General features: G+C 44.2%; 1 protein-coding gene across 28 annotated transcripts in view; it reads right to left on the bottom strand.

The window, feature by feature from the left end:
* Window positions 1-16,762, bottom strand: part of KIF1B (kinesin family member 1B) — a 146,413-nt gene that overhangs the window by 42,759 nt on the left and 86,892 nt on the right. For all 28 annotated transcript variants that reach the window (XM_086715627.1, XM_086715631.1, XM_086715632.1 and 25 more), the window contains 4 exons: window positions 5,138-5,231; window positions 3,749-3,897; window positions 2,142-2,320; window positions 1,035-1,172 (listed from right to left, as the gene is read on the bottom strand). In XM_086715627.1, the coding sequence (XP_086571753.1) occupies window positions 1,035-1,172; window positions 2,142-2,320; window positions 3,749-3,897; window positions 5,138-5,231 (560 nt within the window). The remainder of the gene's footprint in view (window positions 1-1,034; window positions 1,173-2,141; window positions 2,321-3,748; window positions 3,898-5,137; window positions 5,232-16,762) is intronic.

The raw sequence follows: 16,762 nt of genomic DNA, 5'->3' as shown, positions 1-16,762 counted from the left end.
ACTATTGGAGGAGTAGAACGGAAAGGATTTAAACTTCATTTCTACAAAATACTATGACTTTGCTCCTCCTTTATACCCAGTTCCTTTAAAACTGTCAGAAAATTTTTGCAATTAAAAAACAATTGAAATTCTGAAATCATTAAGCTAAAACTTAACATCTCTCTGCTTTTAAAATTCTAAACATCTAAGAACTTGGACTCAGTATGGATTCACAGAGGCATTATTTGTTTTCACTACATGTTGAAATTTACGTACACACAAAAGAGGCTCAAGAGGATGACCAAGGTATGTGGTTGGCTCACCCTTACAAAGACTATCGTGAGATAAACTGCTTTAAAAAAAAAAAAAAAAAAAGCGAGGACACATCGGATCATGGAGAAGTCGCAAGCTGGTAAGCTGTAAGTCATACTGATTTTAAACCGGGCAGGATACAGACACAGGTTTTCTTTTAAATCTGTCTCGTTCAGGGGTGCCTGAATGGTTCACTGGGAGTCCGACACTTGACTTTGTCTCGGGTCATGGTCTCACAGTTGGTGCATGGGTTCAAGCCCCATGTCGGGCTCTGGGCTGGCAGTGTGGAGCCTGCTTGGGATTCTCTCTCTCCCTCTACCCTTGCCCCTCCCCCACTCATGTTCTCTCTCTCTCTCTCTCTCTCTCTCTCTCTCTCTCTCCCTCTCTCTGCCCCCCCCACTCACGTTTTCTCTCTCTCTCTCTCCCTTCCTCCCTCCCTCTCAAAAATATATAAACTTTAAAAAATAAATCTATCTTGTTCAACTGTAAGAGGCAAGGAAGATCATGAATTACTCTAGCCGAAAGTTGAGACTTAAATCCGCACGCTGAATAAAATGAAGGGAAATATACCAAATAATACAGTGGTTGTGTATGAATGGATAAGATTATACATGGAACCTTTTTAAATTTTTTTACACGGAGCATTTTTATACACTTTCTTTTAACTTTCTGTAATATCTGCTGAGGTTGAAACAAAACCATTCACTATTTAAAAAGAAGACACCAATGAAATCATCACATACCTTCCTACCAATTTGAACCAATGGAATCGATCATAAAATGGATCGCTGCCAGTCACGGTGGCTTCGCTTTCATCCTGGGCACCAGAGGCCACCTCACCTGCTCTGTCATACATCTCTCGCATCAAATCCAGCCTCTGCCTGCACACACACAAACATAAAGTGCACCGGGTTAATATCATGAGATTGTATTACAATTTCACTTTGGAAGCATCTTCCATGCAAGATTTAAAAACAAAACAAAACAAAAGCTGCTTCCACCATTTAATGATATTAAAAAAGAATGAAGGCCAGAAGTACAGAAACTCAAACACTCAGTATCCAAAGTGTCTGAGTCTAGACACAAGCCACCGAAAGCAAAAAAAAATGGCTACCTAACCTCTGCTGAATTATAGGAGAAATATAGTTCAATGGTAGATGACACCTCCAATATACCCAACGGTAGAAAATATGTCATCAACTTAAATGCAAAGGAAAACTACATTATAGCTTTCCTATTTTTTACTCATCATCCTCCAGAACAGAAAAGATGACTAGTTATTACATCCAAGATAGAAACAGGTATCATGAGACTGGAGCATTGAAAACGTAAGAGGGGCACCTGGGTGGCTCAGTCGGCTGAGCGTCTGACTTCGGCTCAGGTCATGATCTCACAGCTTGTGAGTTGGAGCCCCACGTCAGACTCTTGTGCTGACAGCTCAAAGCCTGGAGCCTGCTTCGGATTCTGTGCTCCTCTCTAGCTCTGCCCCTCTCCTACTCATGCTCTGTCTCTCTCTCTCTCTCTCTAAGAATAAATAAACATTAAAAAACAATTAAAAAAAAAAAGAAAAAATGTAAGAGGGTCTACGGAGGGACAATTTAGGTCATATCTACAAATGACAAAGGTGTCAGAGTGGGATCCACTCACTTAGAAGAAAATGGATGGACAGTAAATGTCACAATGACATTTTAAATCTTGCATGGAAGATACTTCCAAACCATCCAGAACCACAGAAAAGGATGCAACAGTGACCTCCTCACAGAACGGAGAGTCTGAGGGAGCCCATCTGAGCAAGTCACTATTATTCCCTAAATAAAACAACACTTCCTTCATGAGGAATGTTTCCATACTTGAGTTTCTCCAAAGACCAATAATGTGTCGCTCCATTCTTCAGATCCTGCACTTCTACCGCCACCACCGTCCGCGGGAAAGGCCTGTCGTCGTGAGTTTTTTCCACCTCAGTGGGAAGTAACTCCGGAGGCAGAGGGGAGTACAAGGTGTCGGTCAGCAGAACGAACTGGAACTGCACCTACGTGAACGGAATAAACCATGCAAATGGCCTCCGTGTTTTCAGCAAGTCAGCTTCAGAAACAAGGCGACAGAATCACGCCCCACAGGGAAGAGGTCAAACGAGTAGTAGGTGCTCAACAAACAGCCTGCGATTAACGGGGGAAAATATGGCCGCTTGTACATTAGTCGTAGAGAACCATCCTAATGTCAAATGAAGCTATTTCCAGACTCTGCTTTCCTGCCCTGGCCCAGTGTGTTCACACAAACTAAAACCTCAGTGCACGTACCTTTGTTGACTGAGTGAAGACTCTTGAGAACGTACACAAGAGAACAAAGGGGGGGGGACCTGCGAGTCTGTCTCGAGCGCCTCGCAGAGAGGGGGTGGAAGCGTCACAGCTGGCTTTCCGTTCGAAATTCCAGGGTCACAAGCGCTACTCTTAAAAGTGTTCACTGTATGGTAAGTGCTTTTCAAGCACCATGTCATTTATTTCTCGCTACTGCCCCGCGTTTTCGCCTACAAATATTAATGACATCTAAGACACAGTCTGTGCCTTCATTTTGTCTACTTGAAGAGAGAAGATAAATAATTACAAAATGAAATGGGTTGCTGAGATGTGAATGAAGAAGACATCTTATCCCTATTTTACAGAACTAGACGATAGCCCTCGGGGAAGAGACTGAATCTCCCCAAAGCCGGGCAGTCTGTGCTCTCTCCTGCCATGTGACACTGCCCACCCCCCATCACCTTGCGGCCCCCAGGCCGTTCGGCGGTGGCACGTACAGTGGGATGCAGCACGTGAATCGGAGATGCGGTGTGACGGTTCGGTAATGAGGAAGATCGGGAACATTTATCATCTTTTACCACGTCCAAGAGCTATTCCAGCTCTTTACGTGTCCTCACTGTTTCATCCCTCACAAAACCCTAGACGGCAGGGGCTGCTGCCAAGCCCATTTTATGGATGAGGAAATGGAGGCACAGGGCCGTCAGAGTCAACGCAACCAGGAGAGCTGGAATTGGAATCCAGCCGGCTGAGGGCAGAGCGCTTGTCCACTGCACGAAGCTGCCTCTCACACCCTAGAGGAGGAGGGGCACTTAGGACTTGCAGCTGTAAATGTAACGGCAGAGAACTAAAAGCAAATTGAGAATTTCAGAAGCGCAAGAGTAGCTTTCTCCTACTAACATGTTTCCCTAGCTCTTGTCGGAATATAGTCTCCTCTGTAAACAAGCTAGAAAACATGTTCTTTTAAAAATGTCATGTAATAAATATTTAATTAGTATCTACTACGTTCCAGGCACATATGTAAAAGAAAGGCACATATAAACCTGTTTCATAGCAAAAAGCAGCTGAGTTCACCCAAGGGAAAGGTCAGCTCAAGACTGGGAGCCACGAACCCCCTCGGACTCAGCTGTGTCTCCGGACGACCCATGTTCTCCTGCCCTCCGTACCTTCTTCTTCAGTTCCACACTGATGGCGTTGGCCTCCTTCAGGTAAACAGCATTGCCCCAGAGTAAGTCCCTTAATGAAGTAAACTGGTGAGACTTCCATTTCCGGAAGGCCCACTGGGCCAGCTCAAATTCATGTTGTGTCCAAGGGACTGAAAGGGCAAACGAAGCGTGATTAATGGTGATCTCCTAACTATGTAGCAATTACATCTCTCCTCTACCTCATCTCTCTTTTCAAGTTAAAGTATTGTCCAGTTTTTCTCCATTCACTTGCTTTTGTCTTCTTCTTGTCAGTAACGCTTACTAAATTCTGCTGATATTGTGAAGGTAGCATATACATTTCAGAAAACTTAAAAAAAAATCCTGCTATTTAAAACAGTACGGGGGTGCCTGGGTGGCCCAGTCAGCTAAGCGTCTACTCTTTTGATTTCGGCTCAGGTCATGATCTCACAATCCGTGAGATCGAGCCCCGCGTCGGGCTCTGTGCTGAGCGTGGAGCCTGCTTGGGATTCTCTCTCTCTGCCCCTCCCCTGCTCAGGCCCGCACTCTTTTAAAATAAATAAACAAACATCAAAAAAGTAAATAAAGCAATGTATTAAAGAAATATACTTCAGGGGCGCCTGGGTGGCTCAGTCGGTTAAGCGGCCGACTTCGGCTCAGGTCACGGTCTTGCACTCTGTGAGTTCGAGCCCCGCGTCGGGCTCTGTGCTGACAGCTCAGAGCCTGGAGCCTGTTTCAGATTCTGTGTCTCCCTCTCTCTGACCCTCCCCCGTTCATGCTTTGTCTCTCCCTGTCTCAAAAATAAATAAACGTTAAAAAAAAAAATTAAAAAAAAAAAAAGAAATATACTTCAAAAAAATAAAAAATAAAAAAAAATTTTAAAAAAAGAAAAGAAATACACTTCCTTTAAAAAAATACACGTATCTATTATAGGGCTTATAATAAAGGAAAGTCCTCCAGTATATCGTGCAACTTCATGTGTATCTATTTTTCTTGCTAGTTCAGGAAGCAAAAAGGTCAAAATTTTACTTCACTATTAAAAAATGAATTTAGTACATAGAGTTCCTTCAAAGTTAATTTATCTGCAACATATACATGAACTTCATATATACAGTAATATGAAACATACATGTAAACTGCCCAAGAGATTTTTGTGAAGACCACGCTGAGAAATCTTGTGCCCCGGGAACACTGCCAGCCCCGCTCCCACGTCAGAGAGCACAGTCTGTAGAATGGAGAGTCTCTTGAATCACCTTTAAACCGGCTCGGCAAAATATCAATAAATGGTAGGGTCACCTATGATCAAATCCAGCTTTGACCCCAAAAAAGGGTTAATCTGATAGTACAGATCCAAAAGATCTACAGTAGGAAGTTTCCATCCCTAGATTTCACCTTCTTCCTCCTCTTCCTCCTCTTCCGTTGTCTCGGCAGCGAGGGAGCGGGTCTCAACTTGCTTCTGCAAGGCCTGCAACTTACTCTCATAGTCCTGGATGAAAACAGAGGAGAGGACATGTAGGAGAGGGGGGAAGTGGAGGGAGGGCAGGAGAGATGAGCGCAGTACTGGCGAAAGCAGAGAGAGCATAAGGTAAAAGAAGACAGAGGCAGGAGGCGACAATAAAAAGACAGACACAGAAATACATAGGAAAAACCCACAAAACACACAAGATGGTGTGTAAAGGGTAAGTGCTGAGGAAAGCTAATGGCAGTCTCTCTCTATTCCCTCAGACACAAGAGTTCTTTATGCGGGGCTCAGGTCCAGATGGGGGGGATTTCGAGGGGGAGAAACGCAGGTGCCCCTTAAATTTATTCAACAGTAGTACTTAAGTAGTACCTTCACACATCAAGGAATCCCAGGGAAAAACAATACTGGAAAATTCACCAGTATCACCAACAATTCTGATTATCTAGCTGTTTGGATGGGAACTATGGACTCTGAAGCTCTCTGTGGATGAAATATTATTGTCTTTGCAGCTGTACGATGTGGCCTTCAGGTAACCAAAGGATCACAGTGCTATTAGAACCAAAATAATCTATAGATTGTATTTATTCAAGAAAGATATTCTAAAATATACTATTATGAAACAAAACATATTATTGTAATACACATCAGATTTATCCTTCACTTCTCCATCTACTCCATGCGTTCTCGGTGAGGGCGGTATCACCCTGAAGAGGGCAAAGAATGGCTTCTGAAGGATACAAAAAAAATCTTACTTTTTATATATAAAGCACAAATGTATACACGGCATGTAAACAGATGTACTTAGGTATCTGAGATTAAAATTTCATGGTGGGGACAGATTAAGGAAAAAGTGTCTAAAAAGGTTCCTTGGAGCGTTAACTTTAAAAAGTTTGTGTTGCAGGGGCACCTGGGTGGCTCAGTCGGTTAAGTGTCCAATTCTTGATTTCGGCTCAGGTCATGGTCTCGTGGTTCGTGGGTTCAGGCCCCACTGGGCTCTGTGCTGACAGTGTGGAGCTTGCTTGGGATTCTCTCTCACTCTCTCTCTCTCTCTCTGCCCCTCCCCTGTTCTCTCTCTCTCAAAAAATAAACTAAAAAAAAAAACCAAAAACAACAACCAAAAAACAAATTTAAAAAGCTTGTGTTGTTTGAAAAAGCAGAGACCTTCACATAATAAAATACCATATCGTAGCATAAGCACAGCATTTTAAGATCTACTACTTGGATTTCCTGCTTTCTTGGAGTGACCCAATTACAGGCTGTCATGAGACAGAGGGTTTAGGTATGACCATGTACTGTTGTCAAACAGAGCTCTCCAAGTCACAAGTCAAATATTCTATTCAGTATGAAGGACCACTGAAAGCCTCCTAGCAAAGTCTATTACAAAAGGAGCTTCCAATGGCGATGCTAAGGAGGATGTAAATATTCTCAAGGCTCATCATTTATCACTTAGAGTCACAAAGGAAGCGTTGTCTCTTTAGTGGAGCTGGCAGTGAGCAGGAGCCAGCGACACAGCATCACAGATATCAAAGCACACTTTTTAGCAGACTATATACTGTGGCAAAAAAAAAAATTAAGCTTGCAGGTAAAAGTGTGGCTCCTGGCACCTGTTCTTACTAGTCTTAAAATTCTGGGCAAGCTAAATCCTCTCTACACCTCATTTTGTCATTTTTAAAATGATCTGCCTCCCACACAGGACTGAAGGAAGGACCAAATGATGAACCATTTAAAACCAAATGTGAAAGTCCTCTTAATTGATAACACACACAATCAAAATGACAGGTAATGCTTTAAAAAATTTATTTTCTAAGTATATCTAGTACGCAGATCTTGGTTCTAAATACCAGTCCCCACTAAAAGGAACCAGGGCTCCTTGGGAAAACAACAGATTCCAGGTTTGAAGGAAAGTACAGGTGAGCCCAGAGTGTCTTGTGCGAGAAAGGATGGAAGTACTCAAAGACTGATGGGGCCATTTCTAAAGGACACAGAATCCCACTGGCAGGTAAATAATAGTCACAGAAACACAATATAGCACACTGAATATAAAAGAAATCCATGAGTCCACAGTGATACTGAAAGGGGGAGGAGGGAAAGGAGCTCCTTTTTTGGGGGAAAAAAGCCAGTTAATAAATAAATGCAAAGGGATTGACAATTAGAAAATCACTACATCGCAACCTCAGATGTAGTAACTGAGTCAAGGCAAGAATCATTAAGAAATGCTAACACAATGGAGTGAAAGGTGGATGGAGAACAGAATCGTCACAGAATCCCAAGGACTACCCTAGATACATATGTGTTAATAAGGAAGAGAAAGAGCTGGGAAATGTCACATTAAATTGATTAAACTTTAACATTACTGATAATAGAACGATTTGACATTTTGTCTACCGATACGATGTGAGGGAAGTACACAGTGTCACCTTGACAGCATTCTTATCAAAAATGCTTAACTTAAATCTAATCTTGAGGAAAGAATCAGACAACGCCACACGTAGCCGAGACTACTGAAAAATACCAATGTAATGAAAGAGAAGAGAAATATCATAACCAAAGGTAATATACAAGCTTCGCTTGGATCTGGGATTAAAACACACACATACTTCCAACACTTATATTTTTTAGACAATTAGGAAAACCTGAAACCGGGCAGTCTACTACACAGTAGTGAATCAGTATTAAATTTCTTGGCTAGGTTAATGGTGTTAAGAGAATGTCCTTGATTTTAGGAGATACACGTGGCAGTATCTGGGGGGTAAACTCCATGGTGCCTGCAACTTATTTTCAAATGATTCAGAAAAGAGAATACACAAATACGGGTATATGAAGATTCATTGCACTAGCTTTCCTTTTGGTATGTTTGAAATATTTCAAAATAAAAGGCTACTTTCTTCCCCCTTAGAAAACCTCTCTGGTCTGTGAAGACCCTTTCAGTGAAAAGAGGAAGATGGCCGGTTTACCTAAAAATCCTCAGGTGGAAAACATGTTACTATTTTATCTTGTGGACTTTTTTTCTTGTTTTTCATTTCCCCCTGCAACTTTTTATTATAGTAAAATGCACAGAACATAAAATTTGCCGTCTGAGTCATTTTTAAGCAAACAGTTCAGTGTTGTGGAGGGAGCACATTCACACTGTTGTGTTACCACCACCATCCGTCTCCAGAACTCCTTCCACCTCGCACAACTGAAGCTCCACACCCACTAAACACTAACACTAACTCCCCACTCTCCCTGTCCCCCTCCCCTGGCAGCGACCATTCCACTTTCTATGATCTCAACTACTTCAAGTGTCCCATGTAGATAGTTCCTTCTTGTGGAATCACACAATTCTGGCTGTTAGTGACTGGCTTGTTTTTGAGATTTCCTTCAAAAATCAGTTTACAAGCTGGCCAAACTGCCGATAAAAACAAAATCCTTAGAGTCTGACAGTTAAGGTATGAGGGAGACCTTCCCTGAAGGCTCTAGTGGCAGTAAAGTGGACATAAAAAGGTCTCCTGTAACACTATGGGCCTAGAACTCGGATTGCATTTTGACTCGGGAAAATCTCTGTCAGCAGCAGATAGGCCAAGTATCAATACTATTTCCTGAACTGGCCCTCCTCTTCCCCAAACCAGGCTGTATATGAGCTTCCAACAAGGACATTTTGCAAGTCATCAGAAAAACTCTAAGTATTGGATTTTCCTCCAACAAATGGAGAGAGAGATTGGGATGCTATTGTTCTGTTGACTTCAGGGTGAAAACTAGGATAATTATGGAAAGCCCACCAAATAATATCTTTCAGCAGTAGCCTTTTGTGTTTGTAAGAATTCCTAACTGGTTAAATATACCCAGTATATGTAAATGTATCCAAGGCACTACACACTGGCTATTCCCTCTACGAGAATGTTCTCTCTCTCCTGCCCGTCCTTCTTTTTAAGCTTACTTTGTGCCAGCAACTGTTCTTAATGTTTTTGCATAAATTATCTGAATCTTCCTAATAACCCTGAGAATGGTACTACTGTCACCCTCATGTTAAAGAAGAAAAAGGCATAAAAAAGTTAACTAATTTTATAAAGATCGGAGTCGGCAAGCACGGATATGGGATTTGAACTCAAGCAACGGGACTCCAGGGCACGGTCCTTTCACCACTACCCTCTCCTGCTACATGCAGGTGCTAGGAATATAGTGGTCAATGAGACAAAAGTCTCCCTGGGGAGGGAGAGACAGACAATCAATAGTAAACAGACACAAGATACACCCTGGTTTTGGTGGAGAGAAGTACTATGAAGGAAAACAAAGGCTGGCAGATAGGTAATAGGGAGGAGAGAAGGGCAGGAGGAAGACTTTTAGGTTAGGTGGTCAGGGGACGTCTCTCTGTAGGGACCACCTTTAGTCAGAGATCTAAGCAGGGAGGCTGAGATCTCTGAGGGGAGTGGTGGGGGGGTGGGGATCCCAATCAAAGTAGAACTAACAACAAGTACGATGGTCCTAGAAAGAAAGGAGGACCTTTTCTTGTTTTAAGGAGAAACAAGGAAACCTGGGTGGGTGGAGTGGAGGAGTGAGAAAGCAGTTGTGAAGGAGGCAGACGGGGACTGGGTGACGGACGGCCTTACAGGACATGGTAAGGACTGTGGATTTCATTCTGAGGGAAGCCACTGGGCAGTTTGGAAGCTGGGAAGTAACAGGGGTCTAGCGTATGTTTTAACGTCACTCTCTGTGGAGAACAGCCTGGGACGGCAGTCATGACGCTGTCCCGGCAATGTTGAGGGAGATGGTGGTAGGAGGTCCAGGGGGTCAGCAGTAAAGGTGGTTATCAGAGAACGGGGCTGGGGTATGCTTCACGGGTAGAGGAAGTATGACCTACTGATGATGTGGTCATGGGGTGTGAGAACAAAAGGAGAAACTGAGGACGGCGCTTGGGATTTGGCCTGAGCTGATTGCTCCAGTTTAGATAGGTTAACCGTCAGATGCCAGTCAGCTATGAGGTCGTCAGCTCATAGCTGTGTGTGGCATCTTCAGGTCAGGGCAGAGGACTGAGAGAACACCACTGGATTTATCACCACCACTGTGGAGATCTTTGGTGGCCCTGAGACGAGTGGCTTCAGTGGGGTGACATGGGACAAGAGTCTGACTACAGAGCGAGTTCACGCAAGAATGGGGAGAAGAAACAATAAAAGGAAGTAACGGGGGGCGGGGGGGTGGACGAATGGGACATTACAGAGCACTCTTTGCAGGCACACTTCTACACCAGGCAACAGAGAAATGGAGTGGAGGCTCTCGGGCAACATGGAGTGTTTTGAAAGTGGTGAAATGAAGCCATGCTCGAATGAAGATGTACAAGAGAAGGGCTGAACGTACAGGGAGTTCTTGAGAAGGTGACGTAAGATGGAGTGCAGGGAAAATGGGCGGGGCTTGGGGAGGAGCCAGGCCAGTTCATCCACCAACAGGAGGGAAGGATGCACGACGGATGCATGCAGAACCAGAAGTGGGTAGAAAAGCAGGTTTTCTTAAGATCGCTTCTTTTTCTCAGGGTAGCAACACAGAGGTCATCAGATGAGAGCAAAGGAAAGGCTGCCTCTCCTTCCCAGAGTCTCCTGGTGGTAAACTTCCAGAGCATCTTACATTTTTCCCTCCTAGCATTTGTCACGAGCCTGCCGTATAACTACTGGTGTGACTGTTCGTCTAACGGCTGTCTCATCCACAGCTGTGAACTTCCTGAGAGCGGGGAATCTGTCGTTGACCGTGGGATCACCAGCATCTGGCACATACCTGTCTTCTAGATCAGTTACGGACTCACGCACTAAGCTTCCAGTGGAAGTTCCCCCAAGACGACCATCTTCTAGATCAGGGTTGGCAAACTACAGCCTAGGGGACAAATCCGGTCCACCGCCTATGTTTTGTACATAGAGTTTTACTGGAACATAGCCACGTCCATTCCTTTGCTGCTATTCAGCTACAACAGTAGAGATGAGTGGTTGCAACAGAGACCGTTGGGCCCACAAAGCCTAAAATATTCACTATCTGGTCCTTTACACAGTAAGTCTGCCAACCCCTGTTCTACATCAGTGGTTCTCAGACGTGGGTGCTGGTCCAGCCTCGTCAGCATCACCACCGCCTGGGAACTTACCAGAGATGCAGATTATCAGGTCCCACCCCAGACCTCCTGAATCGGAAACTCTGGAGGTGGGGCCCAGGAATCTGTGCTCTTCCAAGCCCCCAGGGAGTTCTGATGCACACTCTCATTTCCGAACGGCTCTTCTGGCTCTTCTGGACGAGGTGTACAGATGAAAGGTGGAGCCCACAAGACAGATAAGGGACTTATTCCAGGTGAGTTTATACTCCCACTCGAGAACCAAACAGGCACAAAGGACTATAGGTCATCATTATCAAAACTGTGAGAGCCGGCCTGGGGTGGGGAGGAGGGTCTGGGGCAGGGAAAGGACATGTGAGCGCAGATCTGGAAGAGGAGCTAAACATGTCGAGGAAGGATTTCAGTCTTGAAGAAGTGCAAGAGCCCAAGGGGGGAACAAACTCGGCACGTTCAGGGGACAAACAGTCCAAAGTGCTTGCCGTGTGGGAATGTTACAAGATGAAGTCAGAGAGGCAGGCAAGCGGCCAGAACATGGAAAGCTTTGTGGGCTATGGTAAGAAGTTCAGATTTTAAAAGCACAAGGGGAAGCCACCAGAGACTACTGATACGATCTGATGTTTGTTTCTACAAGATGATGCTGGTTGCTGTGTGGACGGTGGCTTAGGGAGTCCAGGACGGAAGCAAAGAGACAAGTTAGGAGGCCGCTGCAGCACTCCCAGGAAGAGAGGACGGTGCCACACTGGAGCATCTCTGAGGAGGTAGCATTTAGGGTGCAAACAAGGTCACCATTCCGGGGGTTCTGGTTAGGTCTGTCTTTGACACTACAGACTCGGCTCCTTTTGCTAATATTACCTTCCTCTTCTGACAGCAGATTATAATTAGCAAGCAGTAGCCGGAAGGGAGAGAGCCACATCCCGTGTCAACCCCTAAATTTGCTCACCACCTGCAGCACCGTGAGGACGCAGCCCCAGACCTCCCCCTCCAGGGATCCCACGACACCTACTCTTAGGCCTGAGTGGCTCCTATTTTCTCCCAGTCCCCCAGTATCCTCTTGGTCTCGTTTACTTTCCAACCACGATCCAAGTGAGAGCATTCATCACCTTTCAGGTTGTATACGCAGGTTTATCCCATCCACAGACTGATCTGTTTGCTGATTCCACCTCCAGTAGTCTATCAGAGTCTTTCCCGCTCTCCACCGTCCCGGCCTTTGTTTGGAAAGCTTCGTTTCTCATTTAGTCCGTGCAGCAACTTCCGAACTGGAGCACTGGGCTCTGAATTTGCCTCCTTCCAACCCAAACTTGAATCATTTCTAAAAGGTGGATCTAATCACGCAGTCTCCCTGTATAAAATCATTTGGTAGCTTTCTATCACACTCAAGATAAAATGCCCACCTCTGAGCATACCACGACCTGGCCCTTCCCCCTCCCCAACCCCCTTCCTCTCTTACCCCTCCCTGACGCACAGCTGCTCAGCACAGCTGCTCTTCTGACCGCCTCAAGCTGCTCGCAGTACCCCTGGACCTGACAGGCTTCCTCGCTCACCCTGCCATTGTTCACTTGGGAGAAATTCCCAGTTGTGCTTTGGGACGCTGCTCTGGACTCAGGGCCGCCTCCTTCAAACACCTTTCCCCACTCTACCCTTGCGCACACGACTATCACTAAGCACATCATACTGCACTGGGATCGGGTGTGTCGCCCTAGAAATGATCAGGTCTTGGCCACTTTTCCACCAGTTTGTCCAAGAGCAGAGAAATACAAAGTACTTTAAGGGGCAGAGTATGAGGCCAGAAGCAGACCAATCCAAGTATAGTATTTTTCTCAAGTTCCAAACTTCATATTAAAAACTTACGGGGGAGAAAGAGCCTCGTGTGGGTTTTGTATTCTACTCCATAATAATACACGATTGTGCTGTTCTTCAATATAAAAAAAATAGTATCACGTCCACAGGATCATTAAGACTGACGGCCCAGGGGCGCCTGGGTGGCGCAGTCGGTTAAGCGTCCGACTTCATCCAGGTCACGATCTCGCGGTCCGTGAGTTCGAGCCCCGCGTCGGGCTCTGGGCTGATGGCTCAGAGCCTGGAGCCTGTTTCCGATTCTGTGTCTCCCTCTCTCTCTGCCCCTCCCCCATTCATGCTCTGTCTCTCTCTGTCCCCAAAATAAACGTTGAAAAAAAAAAAAATTTAAAAGACTGACGGCCCACTCCAGAAAACTGTTCCGCTTCGTCCTGTGTCCCTTCTAGCACACCACTAAATACTCTGGGTGGAGAAGAGCAGCGATTAAGGGGAAACAGAAAAGCCAAACAGAGCTATTGAAAGCTTTTCAGAAATTTAGTGTCTACCCATGTGAAAGGAACTATACTATTTCATTTTTAAAACTTTCAGCTTATATGACAAAAAGATTGAAACCACCGTTACAGTTAAACTCAACTTACACTACACAAGTTTTTATTTAAATAAAATATGGCATAGAACAGGGGTTAAAGATCCCATGTAAGATAGAATTCAGATAAACAGGAAAGGGCCACAGAAGCAAAAGCTTTAGATGAATCAAGCTGGTACAGAAATATATTTTAAAAAAATGTGGTTTGCCACCATCTTCATATGAAATTGGAATAAATAAAAGTCAAGACCAGACTTAATTAGCAGCACCCTGTTTCACTTTTCTTTCTTCCCACATCAGAGAGGAATCACACTCTTAAAAGACGGTTTCAGCTTTTATTGAACGAGGACTTTATTTTTTTAACATTACAAACTAAACTCTCCCTTTCTGAAAAGGTAGGTCTTAACACTCACAGACAACCTTCAAGCATTTTATTTTAGAAATTGGGGGAGAAATCCATAGTTCATTAACAAGAAGATTCACAACTTCTTTTTACAGTAACGATGGCAGGAAACCAATACATTTCACAACCTAGAGTGGTTCAAACTAAGTATCCTAGAGCAGATTTTGAAACCTTGGAAAGATGACATAAACTGGACAAGTATGAAAACTGCTCGCAACGCAGACTCTGGCTCTACCAGTACAGGACAGATGCTGGCTCTGCGCTGCACCTAAGAAGGCATCTTCACTACGGCACACAAGGACGCAGCGTCTTCCCCTCCTCCCAGTCCTGTGCGCAAATCATTAAGGCAAGCCTATTAAGGACCAGTCAGGCACGGGGTTACAGCAGCTGACCACAGGAAATCTATGTAACTTCCTGCAGTCTGAGAGCCTTTAAGGCAGACATCAGTGTGGCAGACTCTGCTGTGTTGTGTTTCTTTTCAGCATCAACCTGCACCTAAAGCACGAGAGGTCACTTCAAGTCACTTCGATGGAAAAAACGATCCCCAATCACTGCGTCTCCAGTGAGTGGAGAAACAATTTGAAGTGCTAGAAAGAATTAAGAGGCAAAAATAGAGGAAAAGCCCTTTGGTTTAGACTTATTAGATGAACAGACTGTCTTGAACTCTCCAGGGAATATCATTGTGGTGTGTAAAATTATACTAATTAATTAGCACTCCTTTACATTCCCATAATTGTCAGACCATTATGTAATTTCAGTAGCACAGTTCCGCCCATTTTTCTATGAAAATAGCTATGAATACTTCAGTAATACAATAATGGTTTAATGATGACCATTTCTCTTTGCTCACGTACTATTTAAGCTTAGGCAGAGATACTGTCAAATTTAAAAACAAAACAATACGGGCTACGCCAATTGCTCACAAAAGCATGACACCAATAGCTTATTTAGTTAAAAAGTCAAGGAAATAGCTGTATTCACCCAAAGTTGTTTTCTAAGACAAACATCTGCTCTGAAACGCAGGAGGGGACATGTGTGGCAATCAGTCAAACCTCGGTTCATTTCTTTCTGGTCATCTGAAATCAAGGGCTCCTTTAGGTATCTAAACATTTTAGCAATACAAGGGCCTCTAGGTCAGCAGATGAAGCACAAACACAAACCTAATTCTTTGGAATATTGGTGTGGGTACAGTGCTTACCACAACCCACATTTGTAAATGAAAATGCTGTATTACTTCTCATTCTATAGTGTCACCTGATCACCAGTAGAAAGTCACCCCGTTACTTAGTGGGAAAGGGAGGCAACTGCTCACAACGAGATTAAAAGGCCACCATAAAAGTGAAAAACTCTATGGGCCTATCCTATCCTATTTCGAGTTAGGGAAACGAGAGCCCACTTTTGCTACACGGATGAAAGCTCGGCCAATTATTACTGGTATTAACACAGGTTTCCCCACATTTCGAAAGTCTGTGTTATGCCACTTGCTTTTATGAAGACCTATGTTGATACCTGTTTTCGCTAACTGAAAGAAATCCAAAGAGGATTTTCGCTTTTATGAAAACCCGCGTTCAGTGCGTTTGTTTTGCAGCCAGCCATCAGAGGTGGCGCCCACATCCCAAGCAGCTGGCGGCCCCGCCGAGCTCCTTCCTGGGGAAACACACACAGAAGCTTGGTGTCAAGCTGCCGGACTCCGAACTGTGTCTGTGAGCACCTGTGCTGTATCTTGATCTATCCCGTGCATCCGTTAGCAAGATGTGTCATACGTATCAGAAAAGCCTGAGAGAGGTTGTTTTTTTGAGCCTGGGAACCCTCAGAACTTTTCCCATATAAATCAATGGTAATGGCTTCTTCACTTTACACCGTTTCAGCTTAGGAAAAGTTTCACAGAAACACTCTACTTTCGGATAGCGGGAGAAACCTGTAGTAGAAAATGAATTTTTTGCAAGAAGGGAAAGGAATAATTAATATATCTAAGAATGTATCTAAGAATAATAAAGAAGAACAAGCAGGGCTTACACAAGATGCGCTGAAGTGACTGATCTGAAGTAGCCTACTGAGTTCATTCAAGCCACATGGTACAGGACGTTGGCATCTCAAAGGAGTCCACCCGTTACAAACATCATTCACCCGAATCTGTCTAATATGCCATCAAACCTCAGTTGAAGACTAGAACTGTTCTAGCTACGAAAGCAAAAACGTCCCCGACGTTAATCAGAAGCAACTTTCTGTGCATTAAGAAAGCATTTTCTTAGAAGCAAAAAAATAAAATAAAATAAAATAAAATACTATGGTTAAAAATAATGTGTTCTAATAAGGCATTGTGCCCACACGCAAAGGAAAAGAAAACCATCTAATCACAATCTCAAAGGCTTCCATGAATGCTAATTGCTATGTTGGCTGCAATTCCACACCATCTGGAAGACGAGTGTTGGGCAGGTGACCCCCGTGACTTAGGAGTCATCAGCGCGAAGTCAGGCAGTTATCACAGACATCTCTGGCTCTTTGCACCGCCTTTAAAAAAGTTGCCGATAAGTTCAAGAGATGAGGAAGGATGTAGAAAACTATTCTTTTCTTCCCATTAAAATCCATCGTTTTTAGTGGATTCTCCAGTGAGGCAAACTGAGACCACAACACAGTAAAATGAGGTATTGATACAATAAATGTTCATGAGGACTTCTCTTCCCTTGCTTGAGCATCTGTGAGCATTA

Source organism: Puma concolor, chromosome C1 (assembly GCF_028749965.1).
Source record: "Puma concolor isolate L17-30 chromosome C1, mPumCon1.1.hap2, whole genome shotgun sequence".
NCBI lineage: Eukaryota > Metazoa > Chordata > Mammalia > Carnivora > Felidae > Puma > Puma concolor.
The sequence above is the reverse complement of the archived record's forward strand: the minus strand, read 5'-3'. Positions and strand labels throughout refer to the sequence as shown.